The following is a 23,084-nucleotide window of genomic DNA, read 5'->3' on the forward strand; positions in this document are numbered from 1 at the left end:
TGATACAAGTGGAATTATTATTAAAAATAAAATGTAACAGAGAAAATGATGTGTATGAAAATATAAAGTTGGGTTTCCTGAAATGCCACCCTGAGGACCCATCAGAGAAAGTAAATAAGCAAGGGCAACAACGGAAAGGAGGAAAGATGAGGAGGGAAAGGAAGAAAGGGTAAAGCATAGGGAGTAAAGGAGGGGAATCAAGAGTAGGAGAGAGAGTAAGAGTGAGGAGAAGAGAGGAGAAGGGGAGGAAAGAGGGGAAGAAGAAGGGAGGAAGGAGGAGGAGGGAAAGGAAGAAAGGGTAAAGCATAGGGAGTAAAGGAGGGGAATCAAGAGTAGGAGAGAGGATAAGAGGGAGGAGAAGAGAGGAGGACGGGAGGAAAGGGGAAGAAGGGAGGAAGGAGGAGGAGGGAAAGGAAGAAAGGGTAAAGCAGAGGAAGCAAAAGAGGGGAAGTCAGAATAGGAGAGAGGGTAAAAAGGAGGAAAAGAGGAGGAAGGGAGGAAAGAGAGGGAAAGAAGAAGGGAGGAAGTAGAGGAGGAAAGAAGAAGGCAGAGAAAGGAGGTAGAGAAGATAGAAGGAGCAAGGTTGTTGCAAAATAAAATGGGGTGGCAAGAAAGTGCCCCAAACTATTCTATATATTTGTAAGAAAATAATGATAAATGATTAAGGATGATATAATTAATGGTAATTATAAGAGTGTATATTTGTGAATGAACTTGAAAGAGAAAATAAAAAACTTTTTTTTTAAAAAAAAAATTAAAAATAAACAATGCATGATGTTTGCCCAATAAATTAAGGTTAAGCTTACCACCACCACCAAGGTTAAAAGCACTCCTGCAAACAACCCCCAACCAGGTTGAAGCTCCATCCAGGCAGGGTAAGCAAGTTTGTGAATGCAGCTATAGGCAACTTAGTTAAGGAGGCTGTGGGAATAAAGCCACTGTGTGTCTCTGTGTATGTGTGTGTATGATTGTATAGCAGCCGAGGTTGTCCAGCCTCCAGGATGTGATTCTTTTCAGACCCAGAATTTAGGAGCGGACAAGATGTTGGCTGCCTCTATAAAAAAGATGTGGAGACTCTAGTCTAGAAAAAGTGCAAAGAAGAGCAACCAAGAGGATTAAGGAACTGGAAGCTCAAACACATGAAGAACAGTTGCAGGAACTGGGTATGTCTGGTTGAACGAAAAGAAGGGCTTAAGGGTGATATGACAGCAGTCTTCCAATATCAATATCTACATTAGGATTCATAACGGTAGCAAAAGTACAGATATAGAGTAGCAATGAAATTTTTTTTATGGTTGGGGGTCACCACAACATGAGGAACTGTATTAAAGGGTCACGGCTTTAGGAAGGTTGAGAACTGGTCTAGCTAAATGCATTGATTGCTGTTGAGACTGATCTTAGTAACTAAAACAAATCAATAAAATAATCCAGAGTCCACCCCTTTCACACAAATGTTTGCTTTATGTCCAAATCCCCTACCCACAATGCACAAGGTTGCCTGCCTACAAAGGTCATAATGGTAGTTAGGTAAGGAGCAAGGTAACACTTTGTAAGGGGAGGGTAAAAGTTTCAAAGGTCACCAGGTAGAGGAGCTCTGCTGTTTCCAGGAGGGTAAGACAAAACAAAGCGAATAGCCAGAATGCCAATCTAGTGGCCCTTTTGAAAGCATAGTAAGTACTTGATAATAAAAGAAAAAGGATGAAATGAAAAAGGAGGGTGGTGGACAACATAGGATATGCATCAGAACCTTGTAAAAATGATTTAGGAGCTCAGGTATTCATAAACAACAAATGACACTTTGGGTTTTTCATATCAATTCACATAAATGGTGTGGTTAAGCATAAACATGCTTTCCATTTGTTTCCAGTGATAATATGTATTGATGGTACATTTTGTCTGGAAGTAACTAAAAAGGATGTTGGCCTCTCTCTGACAACCACGACAAACCTGCTTAAGGACAATAAATATATTCGATGAAAATCATATGTTTAGAACTTCCCAGTTAAAATCATATATTTGGTAGTTGACAGAAAAGCGAAGGAGAGATTTAGCCATCCTTTTAAAAAAAGGAAATATTTTTATATTTCATTTTCTTGAATAACTGCTGCTTGTAACTTTTGGTAGAAATATAGTATTAAGGCTGTGATATTTCTCCATTGGCAGGACTGTGACAAAAGAGTGAAGCAACAATGACAGGATGAACCGGCTTCATGTAGAAAGAAAATCTAAAAACGAAGAAACAAAACATGAACGAGAAAATAGTTAGTGTTTACAAATTACAGCATTGGGTTCCCCCCCCCCCCACTGGGATTGTGGGAAAGGGAGCATTAAAAGCAATAGGGAGATGACTGGATAATTATATGATTCTTAAAAGATCATCCCCTTCAATGCCACACTCAAAGTCAGAAATCTGGTTTTAGCTTCAGAGGGAAATAACTGATCTGTCTCCATTTCTGTGTCATTTAGTGAAGATAAAACCTTTTCTGCAGATTAGAAAAAGGGGGCATACTGGGTGTTAGATAGCAGGAAATGAAGTAAGTTGGTCAGGGGAAAATTTAGTCTGGGTGTTTCTCTGATCTAAATACAAATCTTCCCATTTATAAAATTAGATTAAAAAAAGATAAAATTAAAATTCATCTAAGACAATGGGGGGGGGGGATATTTGTATCCCTCATTTCCATCCTTCAAAGATACAGTTGGTAAAGCATTAAGATGCTGAATGCTCTATTGTCAGAATATTCCGATCTATATGTAAGATTATATTTCCATATCACTAGCAGTTCAACAGATTTTTTATGCCTTCAAGTCAGTCTTGAATCCTGATGACTGCCTGGACAAGTCCTGGCAATATTGTTGGCAAGATTTTGGAATGGTTTTTCCTAGGGCTGAGATTGAGTGACCAGCTCAAAGATCCCAGCTGGCTTTATGCCTAAGACAGGACCAAAATCCATGTTCTCTGGGTTTCTAGCCTGATACCTTAATCATTTTTAAATGGTATCTTTTTGTAGCAAGAGAACCAACCAATAAGAACCAATACTAATTAATATATTTATTACTCACCTGCTGTGGTGAAATAGTTTTTTACATTGCTTCAGTAAGATTAATCATGAATCAATGAATCCCACGGAATTCTACTTCTGACTCCCTTTTACTATTGGTATTCTAATAAGAATGAGCTCAACTGCTTCAAGCTACACCTAGAGTTGAACTTGTATTTGTATTTATTAGTTTGTCAAACATGTACAATATAGTAGTATTAATATAAACATGGATATGAATGAAAGAAATGAATACAAATAAATGTGGTCAGTAGGACAGGGATGTTAGGCACACTGGTGAGCTTAACCATAAACTTGGTTAATGGAGTTTGAAGAAGCAAGGCAGAAAGCAGGGTATCAGAATAGAGTGAACTTTTAAATGTTGGTGTTGGAGAAGACTCCTAAGAAAAACAACTGATAACCAAGAAAACAAACAAATGGATCAAATCAACAAATCAACCCCGAATTCTCACTCAAGATGCAAGTAATCAAATTCGAAGTATTAGATTTTAGACATGTTATGTGAAGACCTGGAGAAGTCTATAATGCTGGGAATCATAGACTATTAGGCTGGGAGAGACCTTGGATGTCCTCTAGTCCAAGAAAAAGGTAGCAGGAAACAAGGGGGTAATTAGCATCAATGTGGATGGACTCAATTATAGCAGCAAAATGTGCACTGTTGGAAGATCTGAAGGACCAGGTTGGGAACAGATCCACCTAGATATGGTGAATAAGAGTTCATACCATCTTGATGGCACACAATCAAACCAAATACAGCTGAAGACATAAACTCCTACAGTGAACTCCAGCCTATTTTCTACTTTATAAAAAGTTTATCAGAATCCTTAATTATGTAGCATATAGTATCATAGGGCTGAGAGGTCTTCCAGTCTAACCCTCTGCCCAGGGCAGGAGTCCTTATTCTATCCTGTACAAATAGGTGTCCAATCTTGAAAACTCTCAGTAGTGGAGCACTCAAAACTCTGGGAAGCAATCTGTACCATTGACTAATTATTCTCTCTGTCAGGAAATTTCTCCTTACTCCCAGTTTGGATCTTCCTGTGATGAGCTTCCACACATTGCTTCTTATAGTGCCTTCAGGTGCTTTGGAGAAGAAATTGACCCTCTCTTCCCTGTGACATCCATTCAAGTGTTGGAAGATGGCTATCATGTCACCCTTAATCCTTTTCTTCGTAAGGCTAAATTTACTTAGTGGTAGTTCCCATACCCATTCATTATTCAGTTAGATTTCAGACCTTTTGTCATCTTTGTTGCTCTTCTTTGCACTCTTGGTAGGAGCTCAGCATCTATTCTGTATCCTGACGACCAGAACCTGACGCAACAATCCAAGTGTGGAGTACTAGAAGTATAGAGTGGTGCTATCAGTTCATGTGATCTTGACCCTATTCCTCTGCTAAGGCAGCCTAGGACTGCATTGACTTTTTGGCAGCTGTAGCACACTGCTGACTCATTCTTAAGTGGTAGTCCACTAGGACACTTAGATTCCCCTCACAAGCACTCCTGTTGATCCAGGTACTGCCTATTCTGTGTCTGTGCATTTGGATTTTCCTGCAAAAGTGGAGGACCTTACCTTTCTCACCACTGAATTGTATCTTGTTCGAAAGGGCCAAATGTCCAAGTCTGTCAAGTTCCTTCTGAATCTTGAGTCTGCTTTCCAAAGTGTTAGCAATAGCAATAGACTCCAGCTTAGTGCCAGCCACAAACTTGATGAGCGCCTCTTCATCCTTCATCTAGGTCATTTATGAAGATGTTGAAGAGTACTGGCTCAAGACAGAACCTTGAGGTACCTCACTGCATGCTTCCCGCACATAGATATAGTTCCAGTGAGAACCATACAGCTTTCCAAAAATAAGTTTCCTAACAAGATTACTAATGACTGTATGCAAAGAGATAAGTTCTGTTCAATTCAGCAGCACATACATCCGTGCTCCTACATAAAGGTGGATAAGACCTTCCTGCATTTTAGGATGTCCATATGAACAAGTTAGCTATTGCTAGAGATGGGATTTTAGGCCACAGTAAATGGACATTTGGTCTAAAATAGTTATGGATCAAAATGAATGACATCTGGTAGTTTGCCCTCCAGTATATATGAGAAATGTTATGGATGAGTGTATGACAAGTGAAGGAATATTTTATTCTTTATTCTGTACGCCGGTACTCATAAAAACAGTTACACATCTAAATCTGAATATATGAAAATGATTTGATGAAATTAATTTGAGTAGAAGTTATAACAATTTGGGTTCAATGTGAAGTAATTAAAACATTTAAGGCAGGGGTGTCCAAACTTGAGAACTTTAAGACTTGTGGACTTCAACTCCCAGAATTCCCCAGCCAGCATGGCTGGCTGGGGAATTCTGGGAGTTGAAGTCCACAAGTCTTAAAGTTCCCAAGTTTGGACACCCCTGATTTAAGGGATCCTAAGGTTGGATTTGGATTTGCCTTTCTGAAAATAAAGAAAAATCCCAGCAAAGGTACTATCAATAGTAGTGGGTGCCTTGGATGCAATCTCAAAACAACTGAAGCACCACTTGAACAAGGTTGGCATTGACAAAATCACCACTAGTCATTTGCAAAAGGCAGCTTTACTTGGAACAGGTATTGTTAAAGTGACAATACCTTTAACACCACCAAACAACTCCACTTGCCTATTCCATGTCCTTGGGAAGGACTCAACAGGTAGCTAAAAATGGAAAACCCAGTCTAACCCTCTGGCTGATTGTACAACAAACCATAATCTATTGAATGTTTATAGAACTTTGGCCCTGCAGGCAAGATACCAATTTGTCTCTAATTTGAACGTTCCGAGGAGATTTGCCTGTTAGTTTCCACATATGTAAAAATTCATTCCAATTCTACTTTGTTTTCACCATGGTTCATCTGACAAGTTTTGCTTATTTTCTATCAGGTTTAACAGAGTCTGAACTCTTGTCTGATAAAAATCTGAACATCGCTTTGGACAATTGCCTTCCTGTAGTTTCCTGCCACCATGGGATGTTTCCAGGTATGTTTCCGGTGTCTATGTACTGGGATATTAAGCATTCATTAAAAAAAAGTAAAATATTTCATGTGAGCTGATTAACATGCACAATGCATTTTGGTAGGGAATATATAGTATAAGAAAATTAGAGCAATTGTATCTGATCAAAGGAGGAAAAACAGAGCTCTCATTTGCACTCTGTGTATCTGTCTTCAAGTCATTTTGACTCCTGGCGTCTACTGGACTATTCCCTGCTGTTTTCTTTCTAGCACTGAGAAAGGCTGATTGGCCCAAGGCCACGTATCTGGCTTTGTGCTTAAGATGGGACTAGAAATCAGAGTTTCCCCATTTCTAGCCTGTTGCCTTAACTCAGGGTTGTCAAACTCGTGGTCCGCGAACTGGATGCATCACACACTGGCCGCGCCCACCTCTGGTTTAGCGAAGGGGGAAAAGTGGAGATAAGTGACATGACACCCCTGTCTTAACTGCTACATCAAATTGACTGCAGTATTAATATTTTTACAGGTCAGCCTATGGTTCCCTTTTGTATTTTAAAAAATAAATTAAAATAATGAGAAGCTGCTAAATTTAGATCTTCCAGCAGCATCTTCATTTATTCCAGGAATAATTATAGATCCTGAATAGTGCAGACACTCTTAAAAAAACAGAATGACAAGGAGCTGCATCTTAATGCACATTTTGGAAGTGTACCAAATGCCCAGAAAGAGGATACTGTAAAGTTAAAGCATGGATAGTACAAAATGTCCTATGGAAGAGGGCAGAGGGGAGGTAGCATTTTGTTAAATACATTATTTCCAACTGGCTCTATCTCCATGACAGTTATTTTATGAGTTACAACCTCCCTTAGCTTTTTGTGAGAATGCTCCTAGCTTCTTATCAGCATTCCAAATATGTCCACCCACCCAAAAAGATTGAAGACTCCAGAATAAAATATTAGAGCTTTGGACTTACGATCCCAACCAACATAAGATTCCAACTTCAGAGGGTGTAACACAAATCAGATTTCTTTTCCTGTCTCACTGCAAAATCCTGCAAAATTTCTACATCATAATATTCCAACACAAGGGAACCTGTAACTGAGGTATGACAAGTGACTGGACCTGGGGAGCAAAGAAGCCACTGGATCTATTTGGCACCTCACAACCACAACTCCCACTCTGACAAAACATTCAGATTAGACCTAAGGTCTGTAAAACTGGAGAACTAAGGTTATAAATCACAGAGTTGTCAACAAGGGAAAGGAGAACACCATTGTTTTTGCAGCCTCTTGCTCTAGTTTCCCTGAGTACTTTAGGTGGAGGCAGGAATCATTAGACAAAAACTCTAGACTCTAGATTAGAAAGTTCAAAAATTAAAAGTTGCTATCTTTTGACATGATCTATGAAGAAATTGACTATCTGTGGTCAGAAATCAAGTATCCAAGAACAAAATGTCCCTGAAATAAATTTTATCATCTGTCTTTCCTATGACCATTACAGGTAGTCCTCAGTTAACAACTGACCTGTTTAGTGATAATTCAAACTTACAATGGTGCTGAAAAAATAGGTTCAAAACTGGTCCTCATAGTTATGGAAGTTATAGCGTCCTCATGACCTTGTGATCATGATTTGGACCCTTGGCAACCAGGGCAATTTACAACAGTTAAGGGTCCTGCAGTCATGTGAGTGTCACAGCTGGCTTCCGACAAAGTCAATGGGGAAGTAAGTCACAAGTCACAAGTCACAGTGACATGACATCTCACCTAATGACCCCAGTGGAACTGATGTTGTAAGTCAGGCATGGTCACATGATGCTTCACTAACAATCATGTCACTTAGCAATGGACTTGCCAGACCCAATTGCCATTACCAGTACTGTCAGCATGATGTGCTTTAATGCATGGGGAGAGAGGCGGGAAAATTTCCTCCCATATATGTAACATTCATTTAGAATAATAGCCTCCTTTCATTTCATTTCATTTTCTGAAAGAAGCTCTGCACCATTTCTGACTCTCAGCTCTTCTTGGATGGAATGTTCCTCATTATATAAGTGCATTTGTTTCCAATAATCTCCAATGGCAACATTCCAAGAAAAGAAATAGGCAACACAGCTTCATTGTAGACTGACAGATACTAAGATGAAAGAAGGATCTGGGGAAATTTTTTCAAAGACTTGGGCAATGGTTTGATCTAGTAGTTAAGGCTCAAGGCTAGAAACCAGGAGACTGTGAATTCTAGTCCTGCCTTAGATATGAAAGCCTGCTGGGTGATTCTGGGACCAGTCACTCTCTCTCAGGCCAACTCACCTCATAGAGTTCTTGTTATGGGGAAAAAAGGAGAAGGAAGGAGTATTAGGTATGTTTGCTGCCTATAAAATTAATAAAGGCAGAATACAAAAAATATTTTAAAAGTTACTTTTTTGCTAATCCTATTGAAAAATAGGGAAGATTTGAGTTTGTACATTTTATGGAAGCTTATCGAGTGGTTGAAATTGTAATTTTTATGAATTTGGTTAATTATGCTAAATTATGCTAAATTTAGTATAGACCAGGGGTCGGCAACCTTAAACACTCAAAGAGTCACAAACTCTTTGAATTGAATGGGGGGCATTCAATTCTGGAGCTGACCGGAAGTCTGGTTCCCCACCATAGAGTCTCCTCCTAGTGAGGTGTCCATTTTCCTCTACCTGTCCTAACCGAAAGCCCTATCAATTGTGGAGCTGACCAGCGACAGGGAGCCACAGCAGAGGGATGAAAGAGCCACATGTGGCTCCAGAGTCACAGTTTGGCAACCCCGGGTATAGACAATGGGTGACCATCTTTAGCAACTTTAAGACTTGTGGACTTCAACTCTCAGAATTCCCCAGCCAGCCATTGTCTACATCAAATGTGTAAATAGAGATATTGCTTTAATGATAACTTGTTTTTCCTTTCTTCCTTTGGGCAAAATCTAGCCTGTGGCAAAGATTACCTGTGTTGATGCTCTGGGCCCCTGACATCAGGAAGCTTTGATTGTGAAGTCACTGTTTTAATTTCTCACAATTCTCCAGTATAGTACTGTGTCAAGTCATTGTGGGAAATTTTAGATGGCCTGCAAGACTGAGGCACAACTATCAGGTTTGCCCACAGCCAGGAGTGACCACCAGAGAATAGTCTGGCCAGGAATCTCTTAGTCCTGAACTTAATCTGAATTACTAGACATAGACTAGTACGAAAAGCCACATTTGTACATAATCTACTTTATTTTGTGTACATCATTAATCTTCATTTTTTCCTCCAATATGTAGCCTATGTATAGGCTTTAATCCAAACATAAGTAGCACTAGTTGCTTGTATCCTTGATATTGATTGTTTCCTGATTGCTTATTTGTACCCAATGACTATCATTAAGTGTTGTACCTTATGATTCTTGATGAATGTATCTTGTTATGTACACTGAGAGCATATGCACCAAAGACAAATTCCTTGTGCGTCCAATCACACTTGGCCAATCAAGAATTCTGTTCTGTTCGTTTTCTGTTCTGTTCTGTCCTGTTCTGTCCTATCCTATCCAAACATATCCTATCCTATCCTATCCTATCCTATCCTATTTATAATGTTGCTTGCACAAATTGCCAAGAGGATTGTCAGTTAACGTTGGCTAGTTAGTTCCCTCACTAGTGCTATAATATTTTAATTGCTCTTCCTCAGAGGTTCATGACCAATAGGGAAATTGATCACTAGTTGTCAGATATCAAATAATTGTTAATGTCAAGATAAATCTATTGAATATGCAAGGGTATCTGGGAGAATTTATTTATTTATTTGTATCTCAATAACTCTTTAGCAAACATATCAAATTCACATTTTTCCTATTTCCTCACAACAACCATGTGAGGTGAGACGGCCTGAGAGAAAGTAACTGGCCAAAGTCATCCAGTTGACTTTCATGGCTAATTCATGGTTGCCTGATTTTTAGCCTGGTTATTACCAAATAACCTCATTTTTTTTAGTGCAGTTCTAATTCTACATTGTTCTGCTTTTATTTAACCATTTTTATAACAAAGATTTTTCTTTATATTTTCAGAGCTCGCACCAAGATCAGTGGAAGAATTGCCTCCTCTCCCCAAAATAGACAAATACAAGCTTGCAAGATTTTTAGCAGATAAAGCCATCAGGGTATAGTTAATAGCAATATTTTTTAAATAGTATTTGTATTGTAGCATGTCTATCTATTATTTGGAATTAAACCATTTAAAAATATTCTACAAACATATTTAAAAATAGCACCCTGAATAAGAAAAAAAAGGGAAAATATTGCTTTGAAAAAATAGAGATAAAAGTGAAAATAGGATTAGCATCTGTTTAAAAATACAGCTGCATAATTCTTCGCACTTACTTCCATGTCTACATTTTTTCATTCTTCTAAAAGGTTCTTAAAAGCTGAGATCATGTCAATATATTCTTCAGTAACTTTAAAGTGCTTTGAATTTGTCCGTGCATTTTCCCAAGTGTTCAGATCTGTCAAAAGTCTGCAATTAAGTCAGAGATAACAATGAGAGAAAAATAATATCTGTACATCTATTGTAGAATGGTTTGATACAACTGTTGTTCAAAGTTCTTTTAAAAAAAGGGAAAACATTTCTGAAATTAAGTTTTTGCTCTGGCCTACTATTTGGCTTGATAAGTTATCCAAGTCCAATGGAGCCTTCAGCCAATTGAAAGCAACATTAATTTGCTTGGAAACATTGAGGGCAATTCAGTGATGGCAAAGAATTTGCACAGTATGGTAAAAGGAGTTAAGATGACGGTTATGATATTGCAATCAAAGCTTCATAGTTTTTAATGTGCATTGCTGTTTATTTTTGAGAGAGACCTTTAAAAAAATTAACCAAGGATAAAGATGAAGAATACACCATTGCAGGCATTTTGTTGACTATTGCTTTATGTGATCATCAGCTCTGAAACCCCTTTATGATTTCAGGAAAGGAGAATTTTTACCATCTGTGGTCCTTACCCAGTTATTCGCTCTTGTTTAAGAAAGAGAGGATGGGTGGAAAGAAAGCATATTCTTAAATTTGACATTCATGACCATAAAGATGAAGGGAATGAAGCGGAACGTGACAACAGCGTTAAAAATGGTAACATATTTTAACTATGTCTTTGTCTTGCTTTTTATTTGCTTAGAAATACATAATAATTGGCTTGAATTTGTGAAACATATTCACATAGCAATATGTTTTTCAACTCTTCTTTCGGGATTGGTAAACTTTAATGCAGATAGGTGTCATGGATGTGTGACTTATTTGAGATTTATATTATGTCAATATACTTTTTCAGATGCATTTCCCTGTCTGCCCCAAGAAGCCAATAATTGCTAGTTTCTCATTTAGTAATCCCCCTTGATGATAACTTTACCTACTGTCAGGTTACAAAATGCTCACAATTATTCTAATTGGTGAAGAGGGAGAAGTACCAGCCAGGGAATGCTATGAATAAGTGCAGCTGTTGGAAAATAAATAGTTGGTTAAGATCAACTTAACCTAAGGACAACACATTTTGTATACTGTTAGTGGAAATGTTTGTTTTTAACCATTTAGTCCTGTCTCCAATCTTGGTGATTTTATAGATAAGCGTTTTCTACGCTATCCTATCAAGCACAACTTCTTTCAATTGTTGTATATTCACCTTTCCATCATATTTGATGTTATTAACCCAGCATATTCTTTGCTTGCCCTTATTCTTTGTCCACTAAACATTCCTAGCATCATTGCCTTCTCCAATGAATACACATGCATAACCTGGCTAAAGTAATTCAGATGCAGTCTTATGATTTTAGTTCTAAGGATGTGTCTGGTTTTATATGATTTAAAACCTCTCTATTAGTTACTCTCGCTGTCCATAGTATATACAATAATTTGCAGCAGCAGCAGCATTCAAAATAGTGGAGATGCCTTTTATATTTTCCTTTAAATGAAGCCTACTTAATTAGCATTTCCACTGTTTTGCAACATCTGGGTTGCAAAAATTTAAACAATTAGGTTCAGCAGCTGGATTCGCATTTGCTCCATCTCTTTGCTGCCATTTTTGGCTACACATATCTAGGAAATTTGATTGTCTTCTGCTCATGTTAAAGCATGTACTATTAATTTTTCATTTTGAAGTTAATGATTGTAAATGACATTGGTTTAAAATATAAAAGTGAATCTGGACATTAGAAAAAATGGTGTTGTGGGGACTGTCAAAATTCTGATTATTCTATCTCATGACTTGATTTTTCTAATAACATTTTTTGGAAATAAATGTTTGAAGTAGGACTTCCAAATGTTGGAAGAAAGGCTTTTCATAGTTGGGATATAGCTATGAGAACATTAAAAACATTTAACATATACTTCAATGTTCTATTATAGGCTAACCTTATTTGAATCTTATAGAATTTTTAATTCATGGCAATAATGTGTTTTCAATACACTTTGCTGCAGCCTATTTAGTTTTTTGTATTTTCTTTTTAAGAAAACAAGACAGTATTGCATGAAGAAGAAAGTTTAAACAATTCAAATGACATCCATGATATAATGGTAAGATTCTAGAGATTATCATGCTATTGTAAATTCTAGGTTTTTTTTAGTATTTTTGTGAAGTTGATTCTCTTCTCCAAGTTCCCTATTATTTACTTTTGTATGCTATATTATAAACTAATAAAAAATGGAATGGAAAGTTTATTTTCAGTGAGGGTGGAGAGAGAAGCAGGGACCCACTTATTGTCGAGAGAGTAGTATATTCACCAGAATATCCTGCTGGATTACCCTAAAATGCAACTCCTTACTCCTCAGTTCGAGGGGAAATTCTAGCAAATAACTGGACAGAATTTTCTCTGTAGTATGATCTGAAGTGACAGTTCATTGGGTCAGCTTGAAAGACTCACAAAAGTTCACCTATTTCATAGGAACACAGGTTTTGCACAGTTTATGCACGTGAAAGGGACAACTGATTACTTTTTATGAATGTATTCACCCTTTGATGATTAAAGAGGGTTATAAATTTAACAAAGAACTAAACTGAAGTTATTCTTAGATGGATAATAATGTTGGCAGCCTAAGAATCAATATGCTTTGACTTGAAGGCCAAGCTCTGACTATAATTCTGATTTCAATCTAGATCACATAAATTTCCCACTTTCTATGTAGTTTTTCTTGTAATACAGGGGTGTCCAAACTTGGCAACTTTAAGACTTGTGGACTTCAACTCCCAGAATTCCCAGCCAGCAGAGCTGGCTGGGGAATTCTGGGATTTGAAGTCCACAAGTCTTAAAGTTGCCAAGTTTGGACACCCCTGTTGTAATATGAATTCCTCTTTCCATCAATCTTCCATGCTTTATTGTTCTGTACAACTATAGCATTGGATCCTCATGGAACGTCTCATTTCTTAGTTGCAGCACGAACAGGACTTCCTATAAAATGAAATGAAGGCTTTGCTTCAATTTGTTCAATTTAGGGATGGGTTATCAAAGAGTATTGGATGAAGTGGATAATGTTTTCCATGTGGAAACATAACAGAGTCTTCTTTGGGCCAGTCTAGATTGGTAAGAAATGAAGAAACTTCTTTTTATTGGACTACTAAAAAGGATGCAGTCGATTACTACACTCTCCATATTGATCAGATATTGAACCATTATTCAAGAACTGGCTCTTTTACAACCAAAGTAAGTACGTAAATATTGAAAAGGATAACATATCAGTAAATGTTTAACACATGCATTTAGCTTAGAAAGGTTGACCCATTTGACTCTGAGCAATAAATTAAATTAAACCCTAATTGATAGAATATTAAAATAGAGCAGGGGTGCCAAACTCAATTTCATTGAGGGCCACATCAGGGTTGTGTTTGACCTTGGGGAGATGGGGTGGATGTGACCAAGGTGGGTGTGGCCAGCTCAACGTCACTTGTGTCTGTGCTTTGGTGGCCTGAGCATTCTGCCAGTGAAAACGGGCTCCCAAACTCCGTTTTTGGCTGCAACGGCCTCCTGCAATCCTCAGCCAGTGAAAAAGGAGCTCGGGAGCCATAGACTTCTAAACTACGCAGACTACATAGTCTATGGAGCCATAGATACCAAAATGTTATACAAATTAGTGTGACACTATCATGGGCACTGAAAATAACCACGTAGAATAGGAGACTCAACATTATGTGAAGAATTAGTATTGTTTTATAAAAGCTTAGTAAAACCACATCTGGAATATTCATCCAGTTTTGGTCACCAATTAGTATAAAAAAAGATGTTGAGACCTTGGAAAGCGTGCAGAAAAGAGTAACAAAGATAATTAGGAGCCTGGAGGCTAAAACATATGAACAACGATTGCAGGAATTGGGTATGGTTAGTCTAGAGAAAAGAAGGACATACATGATAGCAGTGGTCCAATATCTGAGGGGCTGCCACAGAGAAAGGTAGTCAACTTATTTTCCACCAAAAAAAATATTTGCCACAAAGAAGAGGTAGTCAACTTATTTTCCAAAGCACCAGAAGGTAAGAAAAGAAACGATGGAAGCTAATGGAAACTAATGGATGGAAACAAATCAAGGACAGAAGCAACCTAGAACTAAGGAGAAATTTCTTAATAGTAAGAACAATTAACATGTGGAAAACCTTTCCTTCACAAGTTGTGGATAATTCACAGGGGTGGTGTTCACTTATCTTTCCTACCAGTTCGCAAATGTGAGCGCACATTCACATTTTTTTTTTACAGAATTTCTTAACAAGAGTGAAATATGAGGTTTCCCCCTTATGATTTAACTTGTCAACAATGTTGTTTAGTTATAAATATGTTAATTAATTCTGAAGGCAAAGATGGGGCCTAAAGAGGGCCAGAGTTACAGTCCTTTTTATATAGACTGATGTAAATTGCAAAACACCTGTGATTGGAAAAAGCAGCCTGGCATTTCATTGAGAACAACAACTCATATGCCTAATGAAGTCAGTGAGATCATTAAGGTGTAACTATGAGGTTATGAGGTAGGACTACAATGACAATGAGGTTTTGAAAAAACAAGGAGGCAGTTATTCCATAGAGTGTTTCAGGAAATTACTTTCTTTAGCTTTCATAGAGCTCTGCTGAGCTTCCAGTATCTTTTCCCCAACTTACTCAGCATTCCTTGGCTTCCTGACTGTTCTGTGGCTATGCTAACATTGTAGTTTTTCTGGGAAAGTCTTTTTGTAATGGGATAGTTGTCTAATTTGACACTGGAGCCAATGCTTTCTTTTCCTGGAGAAGATATATTTGGCATTGGGGATTTAATTGTCTCTAATGTCTATAGCATGTTGGCAAATCTTGAGGTTAACATCATTGTGGGATTTGGTTTTGTGGAAGCAATCCTCCCAGTTGATAGCGTTAAAACATTTTTTGGAATTGAATGATCCAATTTCTGTCACATCAAGCTTGTAATCAACTTTTGGCCAATATTATGTCTATGCTGATTGGCAACAATTTTCCAAAGTCTCAAAGAAAAATATGTTGATGAATCAAAGATCTTATGAATGGAAAACAGATGTACTACCATCGGAACAGAGTTGCCCTTACATTATCCAAGATATATTACCCACCAAGCAAAGGCACGGGTAATTTGATGTGATGAAAATAAAATTTCCATATTGCTGTTTTGAGTATTCTGCCATTTCACATACTGTAGGTAGCAAGTAGATTTATTTGTTACTTGTCATCCACAAGAGATGTCAGATTCCATTGCAAGTTTATTATTTTGGAAATTGTATATTTTGATCTTAGAGTTGTCTGTGTTAGACAACTCATGGGCAAATTGGAATATTTGAAGTAGAATAGATTAAATCTCAGCTGAAAATTCATAGGTAATATAGGAGTGGTGAAAGATGACATTTTCCTGTCTGATCATAGAGTGAGAGGTGGAGGATGGGGTTAAAAGGGAAGAATACACTTAAAATCACATTATTCTTCCTTTTGAGTAACTTAACTACCTGACATAAGAAAAACATGTTTTGAGGAGGCCTGTAGACCAACTTAATAACTTCAGAGGGTTTCAGATGATCTTCTTGTGTTGACATATACAATGATGGTGATGGTGGAGGAGGAGGTGGCATTTAGGGTACTCTGCCTGTGATGGGATGTATTTTTGCCATGCCTCTAGTAGCTGATTTGTAATGCATATGATAAGAATGGATTTACATTTTATGAGTCTGAGGACATATATAGTGTCTAGTCAATCACAGGTTCTGTTGACTCTCACTTGGTGTGGCTTATACATGCTAAAAGAAGGGCAGTGGTCCTTAAATTGGTAGAAATTATCTCCAGGGGAGAAATTTGGGCATATTCTGAGGGAAATGAGGCAGTTGATAATTTGTTATTTGTGATTTGGAACTACCACTTGTGCAAAACATCAGAGATGTTAGTTTGTGTGTGTGTCATTGGGAGTAATGACATTATTGAAGCCCAGGAAATGTGGTAATTGAATGGAACTGTTTTAAGAACCCACTAATCTAAGAAGAAGTGAATATATCTTTGGATAAAGACCTGGCAATGCTTGTTATAGTGGCTCACTTACTACTGGAACAGCTATCACCCGTTACAGTACCATTCAATCATATATTCACTTTGTTTATTGGCAGGGACACGGTTAAGGTGTGTGTGTGTGTGTGTGTGTGTGTGTGTGTGTGTGTGTAAAGCCAATCAGAGCACTCATCAGAAATGTCATCAGTGCTGATGACATTCCCCTCATTCCACAGCATTTTAATTAGGAAAGTCTTGACATGTTTTGAACCTATGTCTAGATGCAATGAAGATATGGATGATGGGAAATAAAGTAGCTTTGAATTTGTGGGGAGGATTCTCCTCCTCCTCCTCCTCCTCCTCCTCCTCCTCCTCCTCCTCCTCCTCCTTCCTCTTCCTCTTCCTCTTCCTCTTCTTCTTCCTCTTCCTCTCCTCCTCCTCCTCCTCCCATATCCATCATTGGACATTGGCGATCATGTTGGCAATCCTATTTTTGTAACAACTGCATGAAAAAGTGCTGTTGAGTTTTGTACAAACCAGTCCATTAGGTTTTGAAGCCATGATGTTCTTCTTCTTCCTGGACTCCATTTACCTAGGGTGCTTCTTGGGTATAGACTGGAGGAGGACTGCTTGTTCTAAAAGGGATTGCACTTTATTAGTAGTAGCACACTTCTAGGGTGTTCTTAGAGTAATTGCTGTCATTGGAGCCTGCAAATTAAGTTCTGGCAAGCAGTCTCTGAGGCACAAAACACAATGAGCCAAATCTTCAGAAATCCGAACTGTTGTCTCCTACAACCCTTTCCTTCTATTTATTTCCCAGCCAGGGAGGGGCCATTCAGTGTCCATGTGTGCTTTGCTTTCTGATTGACCCCTTGTCCTCTCAGTTGTTCTCCTCTCTTAAGAGCTCTGCGCATACTCATCTCTGAAACAGGCCCCAACTGTTCTTCCTCCCCACTTATCTCAGCATCCAAAGGCAGCTGCATCTCTGGTGGTTATGAAACGAAGGCTCTGGCTCTATCTCTACGTCCGATGCAGAGCATCCATCAGAGTCTTCCCCAGACTCCAGAGTTGGCCCAAGTTCCTCACAACCTATTCATCATCCGAGTTTGCCGCCAGCTCTGCTGGCAGCTGGTGGGCCACAACACTCAGAGATCTGCCATGTTTGTAATTAAGAAGATGGTAGATACTAATCCCATGACATATGTTTATTTTTTATGTAAGAAAAATTGTTGACTCTGGCTCAACAACGAATTGTCAATAGAACAGATGCTTCAACAGATGTGGAATATGAACAGATGTGGCATATGAACAGTGATATGACTGCCAGATGCTGTAGCTTGCAGACCATGCACAAGGACAGCTCCAATAAAATGCGTACAATAAACTGTTTTTCAAGGTTGACAGCATTGCGATGTGTGGACTTCAGTTCCCAGAATTCCCCAGTCAGCCAGGGGAACGTGTCTTAACTCACACATCTTAAACTTGCCAAGATTGGGAAACTCTGAACAAAGCGTTATATATGAATGACTTTGGTTGGTATGCTAACTGTACTCACTCCTGGATAGAGCTAGTTTATTATTGTCCATAAAAGCATTGATAATGTATATACATGTATTATTTATAGATAGGACTCTGTTTGCACCTGAGGAATTTGCCATGGTATGTGTCAGTGAACCCAAACAGTTTCTTTCCTCGGTGTTATGCCATCTGTATAGAGGATGAGAAATCTGCTTTTATTGGTAAGTTGGAAGTTTTATTGGAAAGTTTCTTTCATCTTAGCCTATGGAAGGCTCTGTAGTCTGGGAAAGATTCTTCATCTGCCAGTGGAAGCGTTTTTATCATTGGGGCTGACAGCAAGCAGCTAAAATCTATAACAATTATGTAACAATACATGCACTAGTTGAGCACTTTTTCCAGTCCAATGGAAATTAGAGAAAATATCCATATTGATATATCAGCACGACAATCTTAGTTACATTTATTTGGGAATAATATCCATTGAGATGAATAGAACTAAAATTTAAATGCGCATTAAAATTGCAACTTTCCTGACATTTATTGCCTTGAAGAGGAATGTTTTATAAGCTCACTTACAACCATGTAATAATTTTGCTTTCTGCAGATGATTTAGGAATTGTCATAGATCGATTTATGAAAACAGTTTATTTTCCTACAGGATTATGCAATCTCTTGACCTGTCCTATTTTTTTTCTCAAATCTAGAGATTACATTTTTGTGCACAGTTTTGTACTTGGCTATAACACTATGGCAAAAGTTTCCAATTATTTGGAAACTCAAGTGTTATAATGAGCTCCTGTTTTCCATGGCTGCATCCATCTTTTTTTTTTTCTTTTCCAAAAATCCTGCAGAATAGTAATAGCAAGAATTTTTTGGGGGAATGAAGAATGTGTAATAGAGACAATGTAGAACTTGTCCATATTGAAGATGGCTGTGCTTCTTCTTTTCTTGATTGCTTGTGATCAGAACCAATCTGAGGAATTGCCAAGAGGACCTCAATGTCAAATTTTAAGGGTTTGAATGTATCACTTATAAATTATCACTTTTAATTTTTATTCTGGCCAGGGTCAGGAATTGAGGGTCTGTGGAAATATCTGAATAGACTGAATAGGACTTACTTATGATGTACTATCTCTAACAGATAATTGCAAGTTAACCCCTTTCTCCTAAAAGATTATTCATTTTAATAATGATTCAATATTAATGTTCATATTCCTAAACTTATTATTTTTATACAATAAAAGAAGTACCCTATTTCCCTGAAAATAAGACCTCCCTGGATAATAAGCCCAATTGGGCTTTTGAGCGCATGCACTAAAACAAGCCCTCCCCCCCAAAATAAGACCTCCCCGAAAATATTGCAACACAGCAGCAGCCATGAGGTGACCACGCTCACAGCATCCTGCACCTCAAAAATAATGAAACCTTCTCAAAAATAAGGCCAAGTGCTTATTTCGGGGGTTAAAAGAAAATGAGACCCTGTCTTATTTTCTGGGAAACACGGTATGACAATATTAGGCCTACACTTTTACAAATACAGATTGTACTCTAGATTTTTTGAATTGTTAGTTGTGTTACTCCAGACAACTCTCATTCTTGTTTTTGAAAAGCAAAACAAAAGCAATACTACAATACTTTAACATTCACAGTGTACTAAGATGCATCTCCTAATGAGACACAAATTATACTAGTTGGCAGAGTGGATTAGAGAGAAAAAGCATCTGGAGATGTTTCTAAATAATTTCACACTTGCAGCCCTCACTTATTTCCTCACTGCTGCTTCAGATCTTAATTCTCTCCTTACTGAGAGTAACTGAGACCCTATTCTATATGCTCATCCAGGTCCATTCCACCTGGTAAAATTATAGCAGATAAAAAAAATATTGGATTTTCAGTAATACATCTCCAATATCACATCAAGTTTGGCATGCTGCCCTTGTGGAAATGGGACCAAATATACAGTATCACTGCAGTTTAATAATGGTTCTGGATGGATTTGGGACGATTTTCACCATATGCTTATAGTTCTGCTTTCTGCTTTATCATTTAGACAATTTGCTGCTTAAAAGAAATGTCATGTATTTCAGATGACTTCAGAAAAACAGCAGCCTTCTGCATAGTTAAATGGATTGTCAATTTGCATATTTCTGATGACTGGTCGTTTAAAGAAAACAGTGACAAAGAAGATGAAATTCAGATTAAAGGTATTATTTAGAATTGTAGCTGTCTCTACAGTGGAATAAATGTCCATTTGTGGCAGTATCAGTCGGCCTTTTTATTTTCAATGTTGATTTTAATGACATCTACAAAACCTATTTCCTCTGGCAAATTTTGGACTACATAAATGTTATATATCCCAATCACAGGGACCTTACAAAAAAGCCTTGAGGGGAGATAGAGTATATAGCAATGGTGAAATTTAATTTTTTTAAAACTCCTGGTTCTGTGGCCATGGTTTGGTGGGCGTGGCAGGGGAAGGATACTGCAAAATCCCCATTCCCTCCCCACTCTGGGGCCAGCCAGAGGTGGTATTTGCTGGTTCTCCGAACTTCTCAAAATTTCTGTTACTGGTTCTCCAGAACCTGTCTGAACCTGCTGGATTTCACTGGTATACAGCTTGTATAACAGTGTAAATGTGCTGTCCCCTCAAAATAACGCAACATGCAGGCATTAATGTCTAAACTGCTGGCAACAAATACTTAAATATTTACAAAATGTGAGGGGGTGTAGTCATTTCTGTGATGTACTGTAGATTGAATGGCATACAGCGTGCCATCACTGATAAGCATTTTGCCTCGATTTCCTAGATTATGAGGTAAAGAAAGTTAAGGAGCTTCCCGGAGAACTTGTAGAAATGGCATGCAAAGTATGTGAAGCCTATCTTGAACAATTTGAACACGAAGACATCGATGCAGAGACAGATAATGCTCCAGTATTTTCAGAAACAGAATGGCATCAGTTCATTGACCGTTACTATTCTCTCATTCAGTAAGTGTTGACTTCCATGTCCGTTAACTGAAAATTACTATCAGCTTCATGTTTATCTTGATGTTTAATTTTATGGGCCTTTGTTTTGGAGGAAACTATAATTTGATACATGCAGAATATATACTGTAGGATTTTCATCATACGGTTTTTGTTGGATTAATTGGTTATATTTCTCTATAGGTAAACCTGTGGCTCATCGGCAAAAATAAATATTCTCTTGTAAAAAGAATGCACATACCTATTGACAAAGATATTTCTGAGCATATGACAAATGTTTCACTACGAGCATGCATGTCACTTGCAAAATTTAATTGACACCCTACATACACTAGTGAAGCAAAACATGAAGTCAGTAAAGAAAAGTGCTTGCTGCCCTTTGTTATTTTCCTTGTCCTGGTGGAAAGGGTGAGAGGAAAAATCAGCAAGGGGCTTATTTGCATTGTTTTCGTTGCCCACCGTCAATAAAATTTTCATTTAGCATTAGATCTTCCCATGCTTTGTAGCATATCCGGTAGCTCCTCAAGAACAGGAAACAATTATTTTAGGAAGGACAGAAATAGATATCAGCTTTTATTCACCTGCTTCCAATTGCAAATTCAGCCTCCAGGTGGGTTTTCATGTTATGCCACTCAAGTGCTCTTTGGGCTGGAGTACTTTACTTCCTTATAGGTTAAGTGTTACTTTGTGCAATATGTAAGAGAGTGCTAGTCAACACCCAGCAGAAATGTTATCTCCTTCATCTAGTAAGCTCTCCTTAGCTAGCTGAGGGTTTTCAAAAGAAAATAAACTTGTAAGTATCACGCATCATGTTTCCAGTCAGTTGAGGAAAAAAGTTTTCAGTAGAAGAGAATATATGTAGCTCAGGGTTGGGCTGTGAAGTCTTGGTACTCTCTGAACTTAATTGTTTGCTTGTAGGCATCTCATTACTTGACTAGGTAACGTCATCAGTGTCAATTACCCTGCTGGTTGGGTAATGAAATGTCTACAAAAAAAAGCATCCACATTTGGAAAGCACCAAGGACTCCACCAAAAAGGGTTTCACACTATGATTTTTCTCTCTTATGTGTATAATTGTGTATCAATGTATAAAGTATTGTAAATAAAGAATATAAAAAAAATACTAGAACTGATCTTAGGGAAGGTATGAAGGACTATTAAGGAGGGACTTCATTAACTTGTCAAGTTTCCAGTACACTAAATTTGTGAAAAATGAAACCTCCTGTCTTTCCATCGTAGACTTTCATGAGAACCTTTAAAAACTGCCCACTAACACCCCCCACGAAATATGGGGGATCGACAATTTTGATGTGAATTGGTATTAAGCTAGGAATAGATGAAATAATGAATATGATTGTAATTTTAATTGTTTGCACAAAATATTTGTACCCAAGATGACACACTCTTTAATGGAAGATGGATTGTTTATATTAAAATAAAATAATAATAATAAAAAAACAATTTTGGTGTGTATCAGAGCTATATTGAATCTACTTGTTTTCCCAAAGGGATCCTTGAACTGAAGTTATATTAACTTATTAACTTATCCTAACTTATTCCTTAAAATGTCATGCTGTACTCCAAATAATTTGTAACTGTAGTAATTTTGAATACAAATTTATTACAGGGTTGGTTTAATTTTCTTGCTTTTTTTCCAGTGAAGGGGCAGTTATTTGTAATGCAGACAGTTATTTTATTCAGTGTCAAAATATTTTGCACAGAATTAGGCTACTTAACCCACAGCAAGAGATTGATGGTCTTCATAACATCTGGATCATTAAGCCTGGAGCAAAATCCCGTGGCAGAGGTAGGATTATGGGTTGTGTTTTTTTGGTTTTTTCCTTACAAATGCAGATAGATCTTATATTTTTTCAGCAGAGAATCTATTAGAGAAGGCCAATTATCTCTCATTATGGTTTTTTTCTTAGATTAGAAAAGATGATTAACCTGTATCTACTTTTAAAAAAAAATTGTACAAAGAGGTGATAGTTTTATAGAAGTCTGCTCAGGGGCTAAGACCTTGAGCTTCTCGATCAGAAGGATGGCAG

General features: G+C 37.6%; 1 protein-coding gene across 3 annotated transcripts in view; it reads left to right on the forward strand.

Moving 5' to 3' along the window:
- The first annotated feature begins 1,092 nt into the window (after positions 1–1,092).
- TTLL8 (tubulin tyrosine ligase like 8) overlaps positions 1,093–23,084 on the forward strand; it is a 31,356-nt gene continuing 9,364 nt past the window's right edge. The window contains exons 1-11 of one of the 3 annotated variants that reach the window (XM_081957739.1): positions 1,093–1,163; positions 2,164–2,261; positions 5,971–6,066; positions 10,107–10,198; positions 11,004–11,160; positions 12,533–12,597; positions 13,593–13,721; positions 18,158–18,272; positions 20,139–20,255; positions 20,859–21,039; positions 22,695–22,843. In XM_081957739.1, coding sequence (XP_081813865.1) covers positions 2,198–2,261; positions 5,971–6,066; positions 10,107–10,198; positions 11,004–11,160; positions 12,533–12,597; positions 13,593–13,721; positions 18,158–18,272; positions 20,139–20,255; positions 20,859–21,039; positions 22,695–22,843 — 1,165 coding nt within the window. In that variant the 5' untranslated portion in view covers positions 1,093–1,163; positions 2,164–2,197. Of the gene's footprint in view, positions 1,164–1,547; positions 1,671–2,163; positions 2,262–5,970; positions 6,067–10,106; positions 10,199–11,003; positions 11,161–12,532; positions 12,598–13,592; positions 13,722–18,157; positions 18,273–20,138; positions 20,256–20,858; positions 21,040–22,694; positions 22,844–23,084 lie in introns of those variants that run through there. The other 2 variants (XM_081957738.1, XM_081957740.1) reach the window with 2 other exon arrangements.

The sequence above is a fragment of the Natrix helvetica genome (assembly GCF_964273705.1).
Source record: "Natrix helvetica genome assembly, chromosome: 6".
NCBI classification, from domain to species: domain Eukaryota; kingdom Metazoa; phylum Chordata; class Lepidosauria; order Squamata; family Natricidae; genus Natrix; species Natrix helvetica.